The sequence below is a fragment of the Botryllus schlosseri genome, chromosome 13 (assembly GCF_051294905.1).
Source record: "Botryllus schlosseri isolate E-star chromosome 13, Bs_hap1, whole genome shotgun sequence".
Taxonomy (NCBI): domain Eukaryota; kingdom Metazoa; phylum Chordata; class Ascidiacea; order Stolidobranchia; family Styelidae; genus Botryllus; species Botryllus schlosseri.
This window is the reverse complement of record NC_137248.1, coordinates 9,843,072-9,866,456: the sequence shown is the minus strand read 5'-3', so window position 1 is coordinate 9,866,456 and position 23,385 is coordinate 9,843,072. Positions and strand designations below refer to the sequence as shown.

At 39.2% G+C, this 23,385-nt stretch overlaps 2 protein-coding genes and 1 long non-coding RNA gene across 20 annotated transcripts in view; all 3 read right to left on the bottom strand.

Annotated features, from left to right (window-relative positions):
- Positions 1 to 21,702, bottom strand: part of LOC145453993 (uncharacterized) — a 91,468-nt gene extending 69,766 nt beyond the window's left edge. For 6 of the 8 annotated variants that reach the window (XM_080331963.1, XM_080331969.1, XM_080331967.1 and 3 more), the window contains exon 1: positions 21,482 to 21,701. In XM_080331963.1, coding sequence (XP_080188089.1) covers positions 21,482 to 21,569 — 88 coding nt within the window. In that variant the 5' untranslated portion in view covers positions 21,570 to 21,701. Of the gene's footprint in view, positions 1 to 21,481 lie in introns of all 8 variants that reach the window. The other 2 variants (XM_080331962.1, XM_080331970.1) reach the window with 2 other exon arrangements.
- Positions 1 to 23,385, bottom strand: part of LOC145453991 (uncharacterized) — an 88,401-nt gene that overhangs the window by 22,312 nt on the left and 42,704 nt on the right. For 6 of the 11 annotated variants that reach the window (XM_080331951.1, XM_080331955.1, XM_080331953.1 and 3 more), the window contains exons 18-26: positions 20,013 to 20,129; positions 19,679 to 19,817; positions 19,523 to 19,608; positions 18,399 to 18,515; positions 17,825 to 17,963; positions 17,678 to 17,763; positions 6,877 to 6,996; positions 4,254 to 4,376; positions 3,211 to 3,327 (exon numbers count right to left, since the gene is read on the bottom strand). In XM_080331951.1, coding sequence (XP_080188077.1) covers positions 3,211 to 3,327; positions 4,254 to 4,376; positions 6,877 to 6,996; positions 17,678 to 17,763; positions 17,825 to 17,963; positions 18,399 to 18,515; positions 19,523 to 19,608; positions 19,679 to 19,817; positions 20,013 to 20,129 — 1,044 coding nt within the window. The remainder of the gene's footprint in view (positions 1 to 3,210; positions 3,328 to 4,253; positions 4,377 to 6,876; positions 6,997 to 17,677; positions 17,764 to 17,824; positions 17,964 to 18,398; positions 18,516 to 19,522; positions 19,609 to 19,678; positions 19,818 to 20,012; positions 20,130 to 23,385) is intronic. The other 5 variants (XM_080331954.1, XM_080331957.1, XM_080331956.1 and 2 more) reach the window with 5 other exon arrangements.
- On the bottom strand, positions 12,702 to 15,860 carry LOC145453996 (uncharacterized). Its single transcript, XR_013920003.1, has 3 exons — positions 15,493 to 15,860; positions 14,880 to 15,050; positions 12,702 to 13,146 (listed from the first exon to the last, which is right to left on the bottom strand). It is a non-coding gene; the product is annotated as an uncharacterized LOC145453996 (long non-coding RNA).

Below are 23,385 nucleotides of genomic sequence, written 5' to 3'. Positions count from 1 at the left end.
CGAAAACAGATTTAGGCAAAAGTTGCTATAGAACTGCGTTAGTTTTAAAGTTGTTCCATCATGAAATGTGTGATGAAATTTGGTATGCTGCATAATCACAATGCCCTGGAGCTCATTTAGATACGTTTTTAATGTAGTTACACATTCTAGTTGTTTTGATGTAAGGAAAAAATCATTCGATAACTCGATACAACTAGTTAACACGCGTTGATGTAACTTTCCTCATTTGTATGCATAGCCTACGCGAAATTAGTTACCGAATTTTTCGATTTTATTTATATTCCTTATTTTATTTAAAACTGTAACTGTTAAGTACTACTTAAAGTGTTATAAAATGTGAAAAAGTGTACAAGTAGAAATATTATTATGTCATGAATAAGTAGTTTAAGTAAAATTTCATTCGGGGACGCCCAAATGTTTTATTTTGTTTCGCAATACATAAGTCTGTCTTGCATTTAGTTACCAGCTCTGAAAGCAAGCAAAGTTTGTGGTGTTTGCGCAACATCGAAATTTGTACACTTCACGCTTATCCTATGTCAAAAACATAAGTTAGTTAACAATATTTCGAGTCATGGGTATGAATAATTTTTAGAAAACCTAAATATGCCGCATCCAAACTTCGTAAATTTTTTCGATTACTTTTTTTCGTTTCTATCTACTTTAAAAGACTCAGTGTGGAAGTTTCGAAACTTGCATGCATTGCAAGCTACATAATACAACTAGTTAACACGCGCTGATGTAACTCTCCTCATTTGTATGCATAGCCTACGTGAAATAGGTTACCGAATTTTTTGATTACTTTATATTCCGAATTTTAATTAAAACTGAAACTATTAAATACTACTAAAGTGTTATAAAATGTGAAAAAGTGTACAAGTAGTTATTATTATGTCATGAATAAGTAGTTTAAATTCGTACGATTTTTCGCTCTTCTCTCTATTTTTTAATTTTTAATAAAATAAGTATTCATTTTACAAAAAACGTTGTAATTTGACTTTTGAAAATGGAAGATGCGTGAACTCGAGTAACTTTTTACGTAGTTCGAAATCGCTACTTCTATGCATTAATTCAAAGTATTTGTCAGTCATCGTAACACCGCTCATATTGCGCGCTATCTATTTATTTCACTGATAACGAATTACTCCTGCTTTTATCAGAGGATACTTTTCTAGGGTTTGCTCACTAACAGTACTTAGTTTAGATTAATAAAAGTATAGTGATTGAAAATAGATCACTGGATTATAGTTTACAGAAAACTCCACAATTCTATGTGACGTCCTTGCATACCAACAACCTTCGAACTATTAGCCGCCTCATAAACACTTGAGTAGACCTACATTTGATGCGTGTGGGGAAAACATAGTTAAATTTTCATATGCATTTAGTTTCCAACTCTGAAAGCAAGCTTAGTCTATGATCATTCGCGTACCATTAGTATTCATTTTACAAAAACGTCGTGTAAAGGTAAAGTACTTGTACATTTCGGAGTACTCAAGTATCAGTTTTGTCAGCTTATTATATGCTCAGTATATTATACGTCACGAATTGTGGAGCATTTATGTGGGTGCTCCAGGGTGCTCTTCATTGAGTGTTCGTGGTGGGTGATAAGTTTAATTTGCAAAATTAGTGTGTTCAAATCAGGCCTGTCGCCAACATAGTGATGTCGCATTAGCCCTAAATACACATAATAGAATATAAAGGAAAAGTATCATCTAACGTATAATGAATGTTATCTATTTCTCGGAAGCAAGTTATTATCGAAACATAGTGGTTAAAATTATCGCAGAGCAATACCGATTTTGCGTAAATTCCGTTATGCGTCTGACTACGTTACTAGGGATTATGTAGTTAGTTAAGAAATTAGGAGTCCTATCTTCCCAATCGGTATGGAACAACATCAAAATCGTCACAAAGCAATATCGACTTTTGCGTGAATTCTGTTATGCGTTTTACTACGGTAGTATGCGCACCTGCTTACAGGTGTCCAGACTGGACTTTCTACTATATTCGCTCCTAACATTATATCAGCACCCGACGCAGCTTACATTATTACGTTATAAGACGCCGGCTGCGTTTCACTGTCGGTTTAATCACCCTTATTCTAGTGACATGAAAAGGACTGAATCGTATGAAATGTGGTCACTACAAGAATCGAGCGAAAGCGCTGTTTCAATCCGTCTTGCATCGGTCACGATTAGTTTTACTTTTCAACTAACTTGTTGTCTGTCGTTATATTCATTAGACTCGCTTTCATGCGGCTAATTTGGCCCTATCATTATAACGTCGGGGATCGCGTACCCGCGGCGAAGGTGTTCGTGTTGATCGTGCGAAATGTGCGTAAAATCTTAATATATTATCATAAAACCCGCGCCTAGTTCAACGTTGATGAGTGTTATCTGAGAGGTCATATTAGCCGCGAAAATACAAAGTCCTAAATACACATAATAGAATATCCGGCGAATATAGTCTTGTATAGACATCATAGTTTTCGAAATTTATGTATGCTATTTTTTCGAAATAAAATGAACTCGTACACTATACAATGCTATTTCAATGAGACTAAGTAAAGTGTTAGAAGATATGAAAAGGGTCGTATGAAATGCGGTGACTACAGGGATCGAGCCTACAACCTAGAGCAAGATAGTTGGCTGATTCCTCTGTGATGACGTTATGAAATCTAGTTCAACGATTAGTGTAGCGAGAATTCTTATTCTCAAAAAACAGCTTAGTACACATAATCATGATTATGTGGCAATGGGCGTTATATAGGCGGATGATGTGGCAATGGCCGCGGCTGATGACGTAGCAGATGATGTGGCAATGGGCGGATGATGTGGCAAGGGGCGTCCCATAGGTGCGGCAATGGGTAGATGATGTGGCAATGTAGGCGTGGCAATTAAGCCGACGTGGCCTTCTGGGATTGGTCTGCGTATAACCCAGATACCCTCACTACTATTTTATCAAGACTTTATTCCAACACGAACATCTATACCGGGTGTTATGTGAATTCGGGATCCGGACTTGAGATGGTGGTCATGAGGTCTAGTAGCAGCGGCACATTTTCGATTTTTTAGAAACGATTCGAACCACGGTAAGCGCAATACTCCGCATAATAAGTCGAAACATCGTATATTACAAATAAAACAAGTCCCATACAGCATGACACACGTACTCATATTGCGATACATTTCTGCTACTTTGTAATCTCACCTATGTCTTCATACATCGTGGTCGGATAAGTTAATCTAGCCGTTGTCCCATATCGGCCTTTAACCTCGTGCGTGGTTGGTGCTGCGCTGCGCGTTGTTGTAATTCTATTTCCGAGGTCTTTAACGAAAATAATATTCATCACAAACGATAACATACGTGGTCCGATAGTATGTTAAATTTGTAGCAGTAGGTACGTGTACTGAGTCTACACAATTCTAGAGCTGAATGGTATATTTATATTGAAATGATTCCTAATATTTTCGGCTGACACTCGTTAGGGGTAACCGTTATCTACTAATAGACAATCGGAAAGAACAATGTATATCAACAATTGTATCACAAAATATGACGTCACATGCATGAAATTTCGAATAGTCGGGGCGAAGAGAGTGCTTAGGCTTAATGTACCTTTTTAGAAGACACACGAACTCGTTCTGTAGGCACAAACTCGGATGGCATATTTTGATAAAACTCGAACCGGAATGATAGTTTAAACGGCGTCTCCCGACAGCACGAAATCTGTCGTCTCGATAATTTCTCGCGCAAACAGGATTATCCAACAAATGTTTACCAATGGCAGAATTTATGGCCTTTGCCTGTTCTGCATCAAGCTTCAGGGGATGAGTGATGAGTCAAGGGCGAGCCATTCGCCGATCGTGATGCGCGTGTTCTAATAAACCTAGAGACATGTTGTTGGCAAATGACACGGCATGGAAAAACGAAACATCGTTTGCCGGACCGCATAACACAACATAACAACACAACACAACATAACAACACATCATAACATAACACAACATGCCCATGCCCATAGATTTATTAGAACCTAATCCTGCTGATTATAACAGTTCGCGTGCCTTGAAACTTCAAACAGTTTCACATGTAGAATGCATATCGAGATTAACGGTTGTGAATGGTGGCCGGTGGGTTGTAATATCACCTGTTGCGGCCGAGATCATATAAGGCGCAAACGTCATGCAGGCCTTGACACCTGCAGGCGCAAGGAAATCTCACTGCATACATTCATAAGACACCTATTTCACCTTTTTCTGTTGACGAAGGGATTGGAGCAAATGTCGTCTGAATCTTCGCTTCGGTTTGAGATGCGTACGATGTTTCTGACGCTGTTCGATAGGGTTGCGCGGTAGTTTCGGGCGCTGCCGGTTCTGTGTGAAACGGATACGAAAGCTTAAAGCAATAGATCTCAGCGGTTTTGATAGCGGCCAAAAACGAACGGGACAAGCGAGCCATGTGAGGGCCAAAATACTAGGATAGGACAGGATAGGACGTAGTTTATTTTTGTCCTTGATGTTTTTGCGGCATATTCACCGACCCATGATACACATACACACGATCTGCGCATATGCATACCATGAGTGCATGATGTGCAATTTGTGCATATGCCGCTGGACAATGAAGTGCAGATATAGCCTTTACGGCTTTCTAAGTCATGCACCACCCCTCCATGCTATCCCAGTAATCCATGAGCGCCAAGCCATGGATACCAGTGTTACTAATCAGGTCTTTGGTCTGACCCGGCCGGGAATCGAACCCACGACCTACCGATCAAGAAGCCGGACGCTTAACCGTTACGCTATCTTGTCGAATAGACGTTCAAGTAATTGTATACTGGCAGTTGATTGTATAGTATAGATTTTTGTTAAGTTTTAATCGATCAATGGCGATGGAACAGCGATTCGATGCTTAGCTCTTGTACCAATGACTGACGCGCCTGCCTACATATGGCTTTTCCAGGATAACTCCACAGTAGGGCTGTTCAAAAATATTTTTTTCCCGGATTCCAGCCATTCACTGATTAAATTGTCAGGTTACCCTAAAAAACGCTGCACACCAATCAAGGATAATCCGAGAATTATTAAGGAAAACCTCAAATAACTCCGCTTCGACTAGTTGGAATTTAGTCAAATTTGTTTTGCATCGTCTTTGAAGACAACCCAACAATTTCATGGCGTTGACAGAAAATTTCATTAAAAAAAAATTTCCCGAATAAATTAAAAATTTTAATTGGATCTGCGGATGCTTATACTTGATAGAATTGGACCAAATTTGGTGTGCAACGTTTTTTAGGGTAACCTGACAATTCTATCAGTGAATGGCTGGAATCCGGAAAAAAAAGTTATTTATGAACAGCCCTAATCTATTGTTTACTTCACATCACGGACATGCACCTTGTCCAGCTATATAGCGAGGGCCTCAAACTTGTGGTTCACGAGGCGTTTTATTGCGGCCCACGGCATGGTCAAGATCTTAGTTAGATACTGACCAACAGATACGCTCAAGATATATTCACATACATATGAATTTCACCGTCACGACACTCATCAAAGCTTCTCATTATACCCATGAATGGCTCTATAACATGTAAGTCATATATGGAATAATATGATCATGTTACTAATCAGCTTCAAGCGATAGAGATTCTCTTTTTATGCCATAACATTGTTTTATCCTCTTAATCATCGCTGAAGTCAGGCATTAAGTCACTGACAGACGTTTACTGAATGTATAGTACCTCAGTGATAGCCGGTATTACAGAAATAATAAATCAATTTACAGAATATATAGGATTACACAGTTTGGTCCAAGGCCGTAACCAAGTCACAAGGTTCCGAGTCACAAGTCAATTTTACGTGTACACTTTTGACTCGAGTCAAGTCGAGTCATTTATAATTCATCACCGTGTCAAGTCCGAGTCCAAGTCAGCCAAGTCGAGTCCGAGTCATAATGTTGAGACTCGAGTCCGAATGCAATTCATAGTATCGACTTCAACTCATTCTTTACAACTCTGCTCGGGTGATATCGAATCCCTCGCATTCGTAAAATGCTTATTTGTCTCACTCTTGACCATAGATGGTCAGTAAAAAAGTACTTCTACGTTGTCGAAGTATTCAAGTATAGGTTTCGCGTACTTGCACTTCATCGTCGAGGGGATATTACAGTGGTTCGCAACATTTTGTACCTCGTGGCACCCTAGCATGTAGAGTACCCTGACTAAGGACTGAAACGAAACGTAGTACTACGTTGTGAAAAAAGCGAGGAAGCTTAAAATATGAAAGATCAAGAGCGAACACCGTTACATCGAGCATTAGGCTGAGGGGATGCTAGATTGAGAGACCTTATACCTGATCGTCGCGACTTTCTCCTATCTGTTCATTACATCGCATTGACCATTGTGTCTTGAGAGGATAAAAATAATATAACCGCCGACTTTCATAGTCAGAATTTGGATCCCCTATATTTTGCTATACATCGACCTTGTTAACCATATTCAGCCGCGGCACCCCGGAGCAGTCCAATTTAATTACTAGTGTGCCGCGGCACCCGGTTGAGAATCACTGATATATTGTTTTAGAATTGCAGGCCTAGAATAGGCGTAGAATAGTTTCTTTCTACTCGGAAAGCGCTGCTTCTACGTGTACGTGAGTGTGAATTGACGTCTTTACTTCTACTTCTACTTCTACATGAGTACCAACGATTGCTACTTTGACCACCTCTACTCTAAACAGGTTTATTAAAACGGATTATAGACAGTGTGTGGCCTGATTTATCTCGAGTCCCATGATTCGAGTACAAGTTGAGTGAATACGCATAGTGACTGAAGTCGAGTCATGCCATATTTAATTTTTTAAGTTAAATCCATTTCACCTCCTCCTGTTGACCTCTGAACTGCAGGAAACGATGCCTGAACTTTCGCCTCTGTGTGCGGTGCGTGTAGTGCTTCTGAAGCTGTCCGGTAAGGTAGTGCGGTAGTTTCGTTCCCGGGTTCTGCGTGTTGTGATAGTATAAGTTTCGAAAGTATGTCGGTATCAGAAGTGTTGGCTGGACCCAACCGCTTACATATTCGTTTGTCTTCACCATTACTATATATAAAGATTTATCATTGGATAGTCTGACTTTTGAATGCTTCGACTTAAAATTAGAAAATCGAGTCCAAATTCACATCATTGTCTTATACCAGACCTGGGCAAAGTGCGGGCCGCGGGCCAAATGTGGCCCGCGAAAGGTTGATGGAAATTCAAAACATAGAACTTGCTTTTTGAATAACTAAAACCATAGGCTGAGAGGCTCTATCAACTGAACAGGAAATTCGTTTACTTTGAAGCCTCTGTTCATTAATACGCCACGATTATATGCTGCCTACGTACCTGGCATGTGTAATACAGATTCAAAATTAAGGCAATGTGGCAAAGTGTGAGTAGCAATTAAAGTCACAAGAAATCACTCTTTCCATATAGTTTGGTTCAAACCATCTTTGTTGCCATTGTAACATTGCACATAATACGGTATGTGTTTCAAATTGTTACGTGATACGTTTCCAAATTCTTAATCCGTAAAACAAGTCAATCAGTGTTCGCGATCACTATATGACTCATCATCAGGGTTGTAATGACTCGAGTCATGACTCGACTCGAGTCAGACTCGAGTCACGATTTTTTTATGACTCGACTTGACTCGAGTCATTTTCTTGAAATGGGAAAATGACTCGACTCGACTCGAGTCAATATTTGGATTGACTCGACTTGTACTCGAGTCATTACGCATGACTCGACCCAAGTCATTGACTCGGCTTATTTTATATGACTTGAAGATGAAGAAATTTGCGAATCATAATGGCTAGATCAACGCATCCGACGAATTCTGCCGACATCGCTATTTGTCACCACTGCTTTCGTTGCACTTGTCTGATATATCAGATATGCCGCCGTAAAAACAACAGAAAATGATACATAGTAGCAATGCATTGTACAAAATCGTCCAGTGATGAAGAGGTAATAGATCCTCCGCAATTAAAGTACTCAAGACTTTTCAATTATACAAGCAAACAATTGAATCAAAGTTCAATTAGAGCCAATGAAATGACTCAGATGGTGAAGAGACTGATAAGCTCATGTGTAGATTTGAAGGCGATGATTCTTTGCATTTTTGGGCGACTAGAAAGAATGAGTATTCAATGCTCTTCAGTGTGGTTCAAAAATGCTTGTCAATTCCTGCATCTAGTGCACTAGTGGAACGTGTATTCAGTAGATGTGGATTCATTCTACGGCCATGCCGCTTTAACATATTTGAGGATCTCCTTTCCACATTAGTATTTTTGAGGTGTAACTCATTGATTTGATCTGCTGTCTGTGAAAACACACAATGCCCTTCGTCCATTTGACGTTTTGTTAGGTATGTGCATTGTGCACGTGAGTAAAAATGAATGGCTAATGTTGTGTGATGTTTGTACAATATGGCTGTTCTAAAATAACTGGTTACATGATAAAATTGTTACGCTGCATAAAAGGAACACGGAATCTGGCTTAATTTGAAAAAAGTGGAATCAATGATCTGAGAGGAGAATATTCTGGATTTGAAAATAAATGGAGTATTTTAGTGAGAAAGTCTTTCATATAATATAATTACATAGTAGTAAGCCGACTATTTTTTCATATCCAAAACATTCTACTCTAATAACTTCACTTTTTCTAGTTGGAATTGAGTCAAATTTGCTATGAATCATATTTTTACACAATGTAACAATATCATGAGATAGCCGGTAAAATTCGAAAATCTCTATTTGTAATTAGTCTAAAATTTTCTTTCATAGCATTGCTTTCTACTGGTTGGAATTGAGCCAAATTTGATTTTTAGGCAATCTAGCAATTTTAAGAAGTAGCCAGAAAATTTGAAAAAATGTTTTTGAACAGCCCCATTGTTCAATTATTTCTCCAATGCTGTAACTGCGATGTAGTCGGTAATGCAATTGGGAAAACCTTTAGTATAATCAAAACATAGTGTCCTATATGGTGTCGACACAAGCAAATCGCACGGTTCAATGAAATTGTATCACGTCACAGTTTCCATTTGGCTACAGGCAATTTGACGGTGATTTTTGACCGACTTGCCGAGCATCAAATTTGATAAAACGGGTATCAATCGAAAGCTGCCGCCGCACTGATTACGAAAATATAAATTTTATTCCGCTCGCGGCCCTGGAACCCCCACAATCAGCCTCTAATTTTTCATTGTTATGGAGATTGGCATTGGGACGCAACAATGCTGTCTAGCGAAACGAGACAGGTGCTCGAGAAAAAGGGAGCCAGACAGTATTGTTGCGTCTGTCGTTTCGCCAGACAGCATTGTTGCGTCCCAATGCCAATCTCCATAACAATGAAAAATTAGAGGCTGATTGTGGGGGTTCCAGGGCCGCGAGCGGAATAAAATTTATATTTTCGTAATCAGTACGGCGGCAGCTTTCGATTGATACCCGTTTTATCAAATTTGATGCTCGGCAAGTCGGTCAAAAATCACCGTCAAATTGCCTGTAGCCAAATGGAAACTGTGACGTGATACAATTTCATTGAACCGTGCGATTTGCTTGTGTCGACACCATATAGGACACTATGATCAAAAGGTATCTGTTCTGTTGTCACTGCACAATGCACATAGTTGCATGCACGCTTTTACAGCGTGCTGGCCTGTTGTAAATACTAGGGATGGTGTGAACGTGAGGTTCACGTTCGCGTTCTGTGTGTGAACCTCGGAAATTTTGAAGTTCGCGTTCACAACAGAACCTTGGTAGGTTCTGCACTGTGAACCTTTTTCATATATATTACAATTTTCACTTCATTTTAACTTATTTGGTTCACATTTATTGCATTTCAACTGCGAACCGCTCTATGCATGGCACTGGCAGCATAAACGATCAACACCTGGACAATTTCAAAAATTTTACTTACTTTCTAACAAAAGTTTGCTCGAAATATCCAGCTTTCCGTTTGTGAATATTTAGTGACTCTCTGCTGTGAGCTTGACCGGCAATCACACAATATCAAGAGCGAAATACACTACATGTAGATAGCGAATGATGCTTATTCAATCGATATCGTTTTCTGATGTAAAAATCTAGTATCGTACGGGGTCAATCTTGTCTTCACATGTTTGCTGTATCATAAAAACCAAATCCGTGCGATTAGGGTGTTGGCTATTGTTGTATAACTTGTTAATGGAGTAATAGTGGTAGCAAGTATAGAAACCCGTTTTACACTCTGCGCAACATCCATGTAGCAATACTCAGACGCCGAATACATTTTCGGGTCTGGCCTAGACCGTTAAGGCGTAAGCTTACAGTGCCGGGCAAGTCCTCGTCGAAATTGTTAGCGAAGCGACGGAAAATATTGATTTATGGGATTATTATATCATTTGATTGCCTCAGTTGATACATTTAGCGACGTTTAAAACGTCAATATGTACTTCAGCATTGTGCCATTATGTGGCTCGAGTCGTCGCTGGGTATATCGTGTACATTAATATAGGCTATCACTTCATTGAAATATAGGGTTGGAATTAGCAATATGACGTCACGTGACGTCATGAGGTTCACGTTCGCGTTCACACAGAACCTTTCAATAAGGTTCGCGTTCACACGAACCTGAACCTTTTAGAGGTTCACACCATCCCTAGTAAATACCTCTACATAAACATGCATCTATTGATTCTCTATCAACTAGTATCTTGACGTGAATTTGTTGGTTCTCTATCAGATAGTATGTAGACGTGAATTCGTTGGTTCTCTATCAGCTATTCGTGAGCTATCGTCGATGTGTTCATAATAAAAACTGAATGCTTGTATTGGTGATGTATCAGACTGACAAGAGAGATATTTGATTTTAAGTTCTAAGATTAGTAAAGTTATCTTTAGCACCGGTAAATGAGGCCAGGACCTGTCCGTTATCTGCCTAAATAAACACTTGCCAAGACTCTGAGAGGGACAAAATGAGCATGTTTCGCAAACAGGGAATTCGATATCACCCAAGCAGGATTGAAAACATGAGTTGAACATGACTTCAATACTGTGACTTGGACTCGACTCGAGTCATAACACCATGACTCGGACTTGACCCTTTAAACGGTGACTTGGACTCGGACTCGAGTCTGTGATGAATTGAAAATGACTCGACTCGACTCGAGTCAAAACCACAAAAGTATGATTGACTCGTGACTCGGAACCATGTGACTTGGTTACAACCCTGCTCATCATATCTATCACCCATAATGGATGAAAGGGCATGTCTAAAAAAGAAAGCCGAAAACTGAAATTTTAAGGTTTCGAGCATTAGATATTTGTATACTGGAGTCAGGGTAATCCCGTCATTTTAGTTTTTGCCGTCATTTTAGTTTTTGCCAAGCATGTCGCCGAGATTTAGGATTTTAAATAAAGTCGGGGTTATGACCAAGGTCGAGGGGGGCAGGGGGCGAATTTCAGAAAAACTACAAGCTTCGCCCAACATCAAAGCTATTTATGCAGTAAACTGCTCGGAATGCAGCGACCAAGACAGTAAGCTTTGTACTATTATATATACATTTCAGTGCAGTGGTTCTCGAGCTGCGGGCGTGAAAGCATCTGAAGGGGGCGCAGAATCCAAAGTTTATTGAGAAAATATTTCGCGCTCGGCGTGATTTACCCCCAACTAATAGTTGTTGCTCTGTGTATTGTCCGAGTTTGATATTTATGGATTCTCTCGTCAACAGCCATAACCTTCCATGCCATGAAACTCCGTTGGGATTGCTAGCATTATGGCGTGTAATTTTTCACTATCATAAAAGGATCAGGCATGCTTAAAAAAGTTCGAGAAACACTGTTCAGAGCCTAAGAAAGAACTTGGGTGGGGGTTTAAAGATATTGAAAAGATGTATCATTTTTAACATTGTTTCGAATCATGACGGCAAATAGATTATTTTTTATTTATCGTCAGTTTCTTATTACTTAACAGCATCAACAACTTTTGAACAACAGATTTTGAAAAACATTTATTAACATAATTAAAAGACGCTGAGAATAAAGCTAGAATTTTTCACTCGGCCCGCCAACGTATCTTCAACTTCTCATTTGGCCCGCGGAGGAAAATAATTGCCTACCCCTGCCTTATATCAATCTATTCTCAGTAGGCCTACAAGGAAACACAGTGTAATACTGATGAAATCAAGCGCCACTTGCAAGCGGTCATTAACAAGGTGCTCTTACTTTTAAAGTCTCACGCCAAAGTCCTTCTCGCACTACTTACCCAAAAGAATAATCCTGCTTCACTGTTTCCAGCTTCTTGGGCGAAAACTAGGCCTATCCCAGCAAACACTCGATTTCCAGTTGACTTCCTGCGGAATAGCCGCAGGGTGCCCAGCGTTACTTCCCTGGATTGGATTTGTCGACAACTAGGAGCGTCCTAAACACTTCCTGAGTTGGTCTAAAATGACCTACTGTGGGCGTGAAGTGACTCCATACGGATCTACTGTGAACGTGACGTGGCTCCCTATGGATGCGTCAGACCTACTGTGGACGTGACGTGACTCCCTATGGATATGTCATTTGCCACCTGTTCTATTCCTCAGGATTACCATATCAGGACTCCCTGTGGAGACCGCTTTATCATCTCCATGATGACTGCCTCCACATCCTCCATACCTGGTGCAATTATATGGAATTCAACATCATATAAGCTAACAAACTGTTTCTATTGGGTTACTGGAAAACGACAATTGCAAAATACAAGTACAATGTACAACATTAATTAATGAACTATTACTCGTTTACAAAGTTCAGGCTTACGTTAAAAATCGATCAGGAAATCACTATGAATAAATGTGTCAGTGGGATTTTGAATATAACAGCAATTTCTAAGTCAATTTTAAATTACCATTACAAACATTTCAATTGAAGTGCATACGAGAAATTAGAAAGAAACGTGTCACATGAATTTGAAAAAGTACAACTGCTAATACAACTAAAACAGGGATAAGCATCGAGCAATCATAAGTTATAATTTACATTGCATATTATAAAACGATGCATCATTTGCACCGCATCATGTTAAGAGCGCGAGCGCGTATTCGCAATAAACTTGGTTGCAACAACAGTTTTCTTCTTGGTCTTTGTTTTACCTGAAACATATACAACAATGTCAGCAAATTATTTGTAGAGCCACTCTGCTGACATAGCACATGAAATTTGCGTCAGAGCTTCAATTTCTATTTCCTCATGCATTAATTGTGATATGTCTTGTGAACCGCTACTTCTCTTGTGCTTGAGTGATAATTTATGACGATACTACTATGTCTACTTGCGTGCGGAGAGCTTCTGACGTTGTGATACGGAGTATGCAACCCGTCAATCAAATTAAATTGTGGAAACACCTCAAGTACATACTTCAGTACTTTACACAACTTCTACTTTCACCTAAAGTAGTTTTGATAATCCGTGTAATCGCTGCTTGAGTGCTTGTACCCGAGTAGAAATACATTGCGTTACTCTTACTTCTACTAGACTACTGACGCTACAAATATTTCTACTTGAGTGCTGAAAATGATTACTTTCCCTATCTCTGTGCAAAAGCATACAACTACGACATTCCACAAGTCTCCATATTTTGACCATGTCGACAGTTGGAAGTAGTTTGATGTCTTGTAAATCGCTATTCATACTACTTAGCACGATACTAACGATGAATACTGTGACACATTGGATTTTTGACGACGCAGCAAAATAGGGATATTCAATGTATAATTTTCAAGTAGGCCTTATTTGACGGGAGCTTGCAGACAGGCATTCCACAAACATCTCGAGAATGTAATTTACTATTGTATTATTCACATCCGACACGAAAAAATCACATATTTGAATATTTCAATAAAATTATTTTTGTGCTGGGCATAATTTGTTACAATAATGAGTTATAGAGATAATGCAATAAGATGCATCATGACATCGTCAAACTCTGGGTTATAATATTGCAGCTAGTGGACCTTTAACATGTCACAGCTTTATGTAGAGTATTTTAAAATCTACGGAAGATTGATCTGATATCAGAACATTTTAGCGGTGTAGCCTAATCCGGGTTTTGATATAGTCGTGACAAGTAGGCTGTTGCTACTGTCATTGCCGAAGTCAAATTAATTCAGAATTAGATGTTGCCTTCGATTATTATTGGAACATATCAATAAGAACTTGAATATTATCATTATTGAGCCTTAGTAATAGCATTGTTTCTTAGCCTTAGCGATCGCACCCTACATGCTACCTATAAGATTTCTCGTAGCCCCCAATTTATTTTCAACACAATTTCTGATGGTACCTATATTAAAATCAGACAGTCAATTCACATAAAATTGCGCATAGCACGAGGACCACAGCATATAGGTCTAATTCTACAATGCATATCGTACATTCTGATGTGATGCTTCGTACCACGAAAGGGTCTACGGGCCCTGGTTAAGAACCCCTGGGATAGAATAGAGCGCAAAAGCTTCTTTCAGAACTTTTTACTGCATTTTGATGTGATTTTTACAAGCCTGGTAAATGGCTAATTGTACAGCAGTAGAAATTCAAGGCGTTGCTACTATTTCTACTCCAGTGCAAACAATTACTTTTACCACCAACTATTATCAAACGCTAAGAAGGCCTACGCAACACCTTAACCAAATCTACTTTTTAAAACTTATTATTTGTGCACTTTTCAGAACTGCATTATCTACTTCCATTTCGAGTAGATTTGACGCAACTTTAAAGTTGTTACCACTAGGTGTGTATAAATCCATAACATTACATCTACTTCAGTTCAGAAGATGATTACTTCCACAGCCTCTGGTTTCCATGAAGTGTATTCAACGTTTTATACCTTCAATAGTGTTTTGACTTTTTCCTGAGGATGACGCAGCACCGATTTTGCAGCAACGCTTGTTTCATGTGGCAGTAGTTCTTCCGAACGTTTTCGGTTCCAGTCAACAAGACATTCTTCGTACAATGTTCTTGACGTTGTTGAGCACTATCAATTGAAGACATTGCCGATCTAAATAATCAAAATAATTATTATGTTTGTAGTGAAGCCATTTGTCAAGAAGCCAAGCCAGGAATCTAGAATATCCTGTAAAAAAAAAAAGACAATGAAGCTGGACTATTCCCACATTATACTCACTATAATGACTAATCAGTAGGGCTGAGCACATTGGTTTCGTTACTCAAATCTCGAACGAGTATCAATTCTTATGATTCGAGCCAAGTATATGACTATTTTCATGACAGCCTACTGAAATTACACGCTCTTTGCCTCTATAAGAATGCAGTTGATAATAAAATTATAGTTTCACCCACCACGTTTGGAGCAGCCCGATTGCAAACCAACGTCCATAGTATATTTCCGCATCATCGATGGCACTTTTTTAAGGGTAATAAATTGCTAATTAATGAACAATCATAAATTATCATATATATAGTTCGTAACTTCAACTTACATAATTCAACATCTTGATCCATGAACAAAGCACCACTGCGGCACCTTCCTCTGAAGTTTAGAACTACATAACATTGCCTGTTCAATATCTAGTCTCCTGGTAGAAATAAAATAACTTCGTATACACAAACACAGATTCGTCCCATCCATATATAGTATGAATCCATTGATAATAAGGTTGTGTTTTCTTATCGACGGGAAGTTTACCATGAGCAATCAGCCTTTCTCAAGGCCCATCCATAGCCTACTTTGTTAATACTGCTGCAATGTAGGCAATGTTTCCGTGTATATATACTAATATTGAAAGTTATAATCAAGCATCAAAAGTATGCACGGAGGCCGTGCCAACATTGCGGTAACATTGTCAACAACCCGTCTGCTCCAGGCCATGAACATGTTAAGTTTACAGAGTTTATAATTGGATTAGTGTAGTATCCTTCGATTAGAGCGAGGTTAAAGATGGGCTAACAAACTTATTATAATGTTGTTCCTAAAATAACCTAAATATAAACCATTAATTATTACATGTTCACAGAAAGCCTCAATTATTTTATTAACGCTATTATCGATGGTTATATACCGGTACTGTTGTGGAGACAAAAATACGAAAATGAATATGTTAATTTGATGCTACAATCTTCATGCAGCCACAAATTCAGCAATCTCACATTCCATAAAGGAACATTCTACATTTCTATTAGCCTACATAACATTTCAAAATTCAGTATATACCAATATGTTATAATATACCGGTACATTACTTTATGCTGCATTTGGTTTGCTGATTGGATCCTGCAGTCCTAGGAAATCCTTGTAAAACTTTTCACAAGATGCATATTAAATGTCAAGTTATTGCTTTGAGACATTATGCAACAGAGCACAATAAATCAGACTTCTATGATAAATACATTATCATATAGTATCAAATGTACTACAAGAATTATCGGCTTGCATGAGTTACCGATTAGCAGCGGGTCAATCAATTTCGTCTGTAGGTGATATTACAGCCGTTTCACTATAATCATATAGTCAAATTCATTACATCGCATCAGCATTTCATGATGATCGAGACTGTTGCTGTTTAATAAATATAGCACTCAAATACCAAGCTTCCTGCCCTTCCGGTACTCATTATAGAGACATCTCACAATCCACGCTGTTTAACGTTTCCAATTATGAACTAAACTGATTACTGTGATAAATTCGTCCCTCCGCCATTACTACACTGATCAAATTGAATTACACGCGCATGCGCGATTCTCGCCAAATAGAAGAAGGCAAGCGTCTGGTTTTATGGTTGAATGAATTGAAGCAACAGGCGTGTTCGACTCCATTAACGGAATAGCCGGTAGGATTGCGTACTGCGTTGTTTAGTGATCGGAATAGTCATCACAATCCCTTCATGACAATTATCAAGTTATGATGTTCGAAGATTTCACATGCATTACGAGTATTTGCCCCTGGTGTGGGCATTTTCGACCCAGTAATGTCACAATAAAATAAGCTGCGTTGTCTCTGTATCGCACATTATATCGAGCCTCTTTAGCACTGTGCGACCGCATTGATTGATAGCCGGGCTTGTGAAGTTCCACGAGATGAGAAAGTCATCACCATATCAACATTCACGGCTTCACTCCACTAGATTTCACATGTATCATGAGTGTATTCAGACAAATTATTCAACATTGACTGCAGAATAATGCAGATGTGATTTCATAGAAACGATTTCCCAGTAGGGACATCCAAATCAACTCCTGTGTAGGTGGCATCCAGGCATCACACTATTATGACATCCACTGGAATGGTCATTGGTGACTGGCATAGGAGCACTCCAAAAGTTACTTCCTCTGGGGGTCACTTGGAGTTACATAATTGGACGTCAATTTGTGACTTGCTGAGCAAGTCCTCAGTCACTAAACGTAGGACGTGGGACGATTGGGCACAATTGTGGACGTACCCGTAAGTCCGTGGGAGATCGGGTGTTTGCTGGGATACAATACTTATCTTTTGACTCTTGTATTTGAATGAAAATTTACGATGTTACATCTATACTTCTACTTGAGCACCGGCGATGAATACTTTGACCAGCTTTGCAAATAGTGTGTATCTGCAGAAAATCAACTTAGTCCTGGTAAATAGCTTGGATACGTATGTTTCACACATAGCATACTATAGCCTGTACTGACCACAAAGTATAATGTTACAGTACTCCCATCTTGTATACCGATCGGTTGTGTAGCACCATGGTCCTGTTGGATCGTTGTCTGCATTTCTACAAAATCACGAATCGGCAGTAAAACATCTGAGTCATTCAAAGAAGGATATTCGAATACCTGCAGTAGTTGTGATCAGATGTATCGACTGGTCGGTAACGTGGCTTGTGAGGTTTGTCAACATTCCACCTTTGACAAGTTCTTCCGGAGATTGTTGTGTTCATCGATCCGTTGTATGTTAATATTGACTCCGTGCACTCTGTTATTTCATAAATGTCAGATTATGGAAACAGAAAACCCGCCGTGGTGTTTTCTCATGAGCGTTCAATAGAAATGACCGTACAAATGACCTGACATTTTTCGACTCTGCCGAGAATGAGTTACCTGCAACGGACGAAACAGAATAAAAGTATTCCATCGTAGCAAAATCTGTGCATCTGAGCACTCTGCAGTGCACATGGAGTCACGTACCGCAGTCTTATATTACCATGCGCGTCTAGCGAATAAAATGTTTTGGGTACTAAAATCGTGGATATTTGTGATATACGAAATCCCGGACTTATGTATCTGGCTAATTGTAAAGCACTTACTGCATATCCGTTTTCATTGCAAGCATCTTATAGAAAATTACCAATTGTTTTCTATTTCGGACATATACCCAACGCGACGCATTTTGGCTGCTTTGTATTCCCACCTGTTTCTGGGGAACTAGTGGTCGGGTAAGTTGATGTAGCCGTTGTCTCGTATCGGCCTTCGGCCTGATGCGTAGTTGGTGCTGATCTTGTGGTCATTCTTGTAGTATTTTCTAGGTCTTTAATGAAAATCATATTTCTCATAAGCGATAACATACGTGGGCCGATATTATGTTAAACATGTTGCAGTAGGCGCTAAGCTCTGATAAGGATAGATAAAACCTGAACTTGAACTTCTACTATATATGCCTACCGCGGTTTTATTAATTTCAAGGATGTCTTGATCAGAAATGTATGCCACTACTCGCTGCATTGCGATTCGTTATGTTAGAGGACGTAACGAATTATAAAAATACCAATCATACGGCATGACAATACTTCTAGGACAAGACATTTATCCCATTATTGAAGACATGAGTCAAGTCATGGAACATGTCATTTGGCGAGATTTACAATCGAACGAAGCAGGAATCTTATACAAGAAATCCGTTACCATGCACCTGTGTAGCTTTGTGCCTAGGGTTGCATTTAATCGAAAATCAATTCAAAACAAACACGATTAAAACATGGCCCTTGCCTAAACATGTATTTCATTGCTTTTTTCTTAAGTTATTGTAAGCCATGACATCATGAATGTCAAATTGTGATGTCACAGTGGATTGTCATTGTTCTAGGGCTCCTTATGAATTACGATTGAAATACAGGATCAATATGGCTCTTTTGACGAAAAAGGTTTCCGACTCGCCTAAAGCGGACCAAAAATATCTTTGACCGGGACTAAATCGTCATGTAGCATTTTGTCGGCTGGCGGTCATCATCATCAGAACATCCATTCCGTTCCAGTGATATAAAACTACGTGCTATAACTGTTGAACCCTCAACGGCGTCGAGGGTTCGAACCATTCCATATCGTAAACGTCGACTATATCTAATGCAAGTCACGCGGAAGCTCATGCTACAAGTTCTTTTCGAAATATTTACGCAATTTTGACTTAATTATACAACTTTTGAAAAAAAGGTATGTACACTCTAATAGGAATCGAGTAGCCTACTAGAATCGTTATGTCCAGTCTTGGTAAATATTTTGAATACATGCTTCACATTTGGCGGACAAACCTATACGCACCGCAAAGTCGAATATTACAGTACTCCCATCTTGTGTACTGATCGGTTGTGTAACACCATGGCCCCGTCAAATCGTTGTCTACATTTCTGCGAAGTCAAGAATTGGATGTAAGTCCCATGATGAATCATAAATAACGCGAATAGAATATGGGAATACCTGCAGTAGTTATGATCAGATGCATCGACTGGTCGGTAACGTGGTTTGTGAGGTTTGTCAACATTCCAGCGTTGACAAGCTCTTCCGGAAATTGTCGTGTTCATCGTTCCATTGTATGTTAATAGAGATTCCGTGCACTCTGTTATTTCACAAACGTCAGAATATGTCAACAGCTATCCGACGACCCGGAGGTGGGGGCCATGCAGAACCGATGGATATGGTGCAATATCGCCCAGAATAAGTGGAAGCCGCGCATATTACAAGTAACGAAAGTCTCAAGCGGCTTTATGGGACACGTATTCATACCGCGATACATTTTGGCTATACTTTTCACCTGTAACTGTCGAAATCGTGGTCGGAAAATTCAATTTAGCCGTTGTCCCGTATCGGCCTTCAGCCCTGTGCGTGGTTGGCGGTGCGCTTGTGGTCATTCGTGTGATATTTTCGAGGTCTGCAATGAAAATCATATTTATCAAAAGCGTTGAAATGAGGGGATGGATTGTTTGTTAAGTCTGTTGCAGTAGACATTAAGTCTTGACAAGGCTAGAGGCACATATATTAGGGTTGCCATACGTTCGGAATTTCCCAGAAATGTCCGGAATTTCACTGTAAAAACTGCGTCCGGGAGGAAATGCTAGAATATGCCTAAATGTCCGGAGTTTTGGAGGCTTTGAAGTAGGCCAATTTTTTTTTCGTAAATCAACATAAATAGTATCCTTTTAAGCAGATTTATGCTATTTGAAATTTTTCTTCGCGCTGCGCGCGATTTTATACAACATATTTTGATATTAATATGGGATCCACGCACCGCCCTCGCGAACAATGCAATCACAAATAAATAAAAGTACCAATCATTTACAGAACCAAGTCTAATTGTAATCGCTATTATAAGATAACCGTAAATTCATAGATTTGGATAAGGCCGTTTGGATGCTTTAGTTTAATCAAAGACAGTTGTTTTAGATCCGGGGGTCGTTTGCCTTTATTCTGGGGATCGTGCTTGCTAAAGAGCTGCAAAGATGAGTGGGAGATGAGTAGTAGTGGCGCTTATCCCCCATAACGGTCTGGTGCGCCACGGTCAGTAATTGTCTTCTGGTTTAAGTTACTTTGAAACATAATTTCTCTTCGACTATACAGATATAAAATTAAAGGAGTCTACGAGATGATATCATAAATTCGGCCACAGAGGTGCACGTAGATATAGATCATTGCTACTGAATGGATGTTCTGATGATGATGACCACAGAACGTAAAATGCTGCATGACGATGTAGTTCTGGTTGAAGATATTGTTCGTTCGTTTATGACATTGGTCGGAAGCCTTTTTCATCGAAGGATCCATATCTACCCTATATTTTCAATTTCCAATGTCAATCCACTGTGACGTCACAATTAAGTATTCGTGACGTCATGGCTAAAAATAATGAAACCATGTTTTAAACAGGGGCCATGTTTTAAACATGTTTGTTTTAAACGCAACTCTATTTACGTATTAATCGAGCTGATCCAGTTTGTTATTTTTGGGACTTCAACCATCACTATACGATCCGCAATTCAGCAGGCACGCTAGTCCAGCGAATTTTTTCTCTGATTAATGCGTCGCGTATTTATACGGTGCCCCATTTGATTATAGGCCTTGGTCAAATATATCCCCCCATGCCGACTAATTACAAGAGATTTACAGCCTCCAAATCATGCTACGACCCGCTATAACCATTGATGTTTCAATGTGATTTAATATCGCTATTCTGTCACTTATTGCTTCTTATATAATTATCTCTATAATACATGAAATGCGTCTCACCGTATCCTGTCTGGCAAGTAACGAATGAAATGTCCGTCGCAACGCAGTAAATAATGAACAAGAGATGCCGTTTGGTGACTCCTGGCATGGTGGAGGTAGCAGCCAAATATTCCTTTACTTTGCGGTATTATTAGTATATCTAAGATATCCAATAATAACACGAACGAATTTTAACACCAGTCGTCACCTTGCTGCTATATCAGACATACATATGTGGACTGAAACTAGACTCTCGGTGTTTTTAGTATTTTCTAGAGCAAATTACTAATATGCGGCGTGATACACTTTTGAATCATTGCCATGCACGTGCCTCGTGGCTGGAGTTTCCTCCTAACACGACATCACGCGTAGATAAGATATAACCGCATCGATCTATCGAAGAAACCGATAACCATATGGGCCAAGATTTGCGCAATCATTTGTACATAAAACGATCACCAATATCTGCAATCTGCATATTACTTTTTGAACACCATCCGTCTTTTCATACCGTTATTGTAAATCGGCATGATGGTCCCCTAACTTTCCTGACAGTAAATCTACCATCGGTTTCATTGCGCTCGAATTCTTAGATTTGGCGAAGGAATTGAGAAAGTGGCTTCACACCGACAGTGCGAAATATTTGATAGTTCGTTCCTTTTAAATGTTATTTTACAGTTATTATTTCACATTTCACAAATTACTTTAGAATAATATTACCGGCATTTCGCTCTTATTAGTCTACCACTCCTAGTAGAAAAATGTGTATTTTCACTCGTGTACGACTTCTGATATACGGGTGTGAATATACATCCATGTCACACGAAAGCAGAACCTACCACAGACTTATACCGCAGTATAAATCGAGTACATTTTAATCCAAATTATGCGTGCACGTAGGAGCGTAAGATTTATGACCCTGATATAATTCTGAGTTAGGTTGTATTTTCGTGCTGTACCACCCTTTTCGGCCATTTGGGTGTGAATACATACAATCTTTTCTATAAGACTGCAGACAACAATAATTACACTGGTCAACACAATTTTTGTTGACTTCGATCATACAATTAATGTTGAGTAACTTTTGGGCGCGGAATTCAAAAATGACTTCGGTTTTTCTCTATCACGTCAATTTTTTGGGTTAGGCACCCACCACATTGTCTGATAACCCACATAATAGCACTATTTTTAAAATTTTTGTGTTTATTGTATAAAACGTTTCACAAACCACAAGCAGTCGAAAGTAAATCAATAGACTTCAAATAAACATTTTAACTGCTTTATTTGGTTGATTTAAACTGATATTGCTTCTACATGACAAATAAAGGGCTAGTTTCAGGGTCCAAATTGACGCTAATAACCTATAATTCTGTTGGTTGTCTAGGTTGAGACTTGAGCAATAGTCAGCTGACATATGTAAGCTCCAATCTTAGTATCTTACCCCTATCATCTTCAGATGTTGGGGAACATTTTCTCCTTGTCCGTCTCTGACAGTGTCAAGGTTTTTAGGGAAATTATTTAGATATTTTAGCTTTTTTGAATGCCTGCCCTCCGATATAAACATATGGCAGTGACACATGTGTATCAGGGTTACATGTGCAACCTTATTGTCTGACCACTAGAAAACACAATATTTTAAAGCAATTATTCAATGTTTCTGTATTACTCACGAAGACTAACTGAGCGTGCAATTGTTACTACACCTAAGACTTTGCCATTTTTGAGAATGGGCACTTTAGGATCCTTTTTGAGCTACCGATAGGCATTTGCTATTCACTTGACTCGTAAATCGGGATTCCTAACTCCTCCAGTAATCCATGGTAGCGGTATCATGCCAATGCCAATATCACCGCAATACATAAAGTTACCGAAAGTAGGACTACCAAGAAAAGGCGGTTTCTCATGATAGAAAGTCAGATACCTTC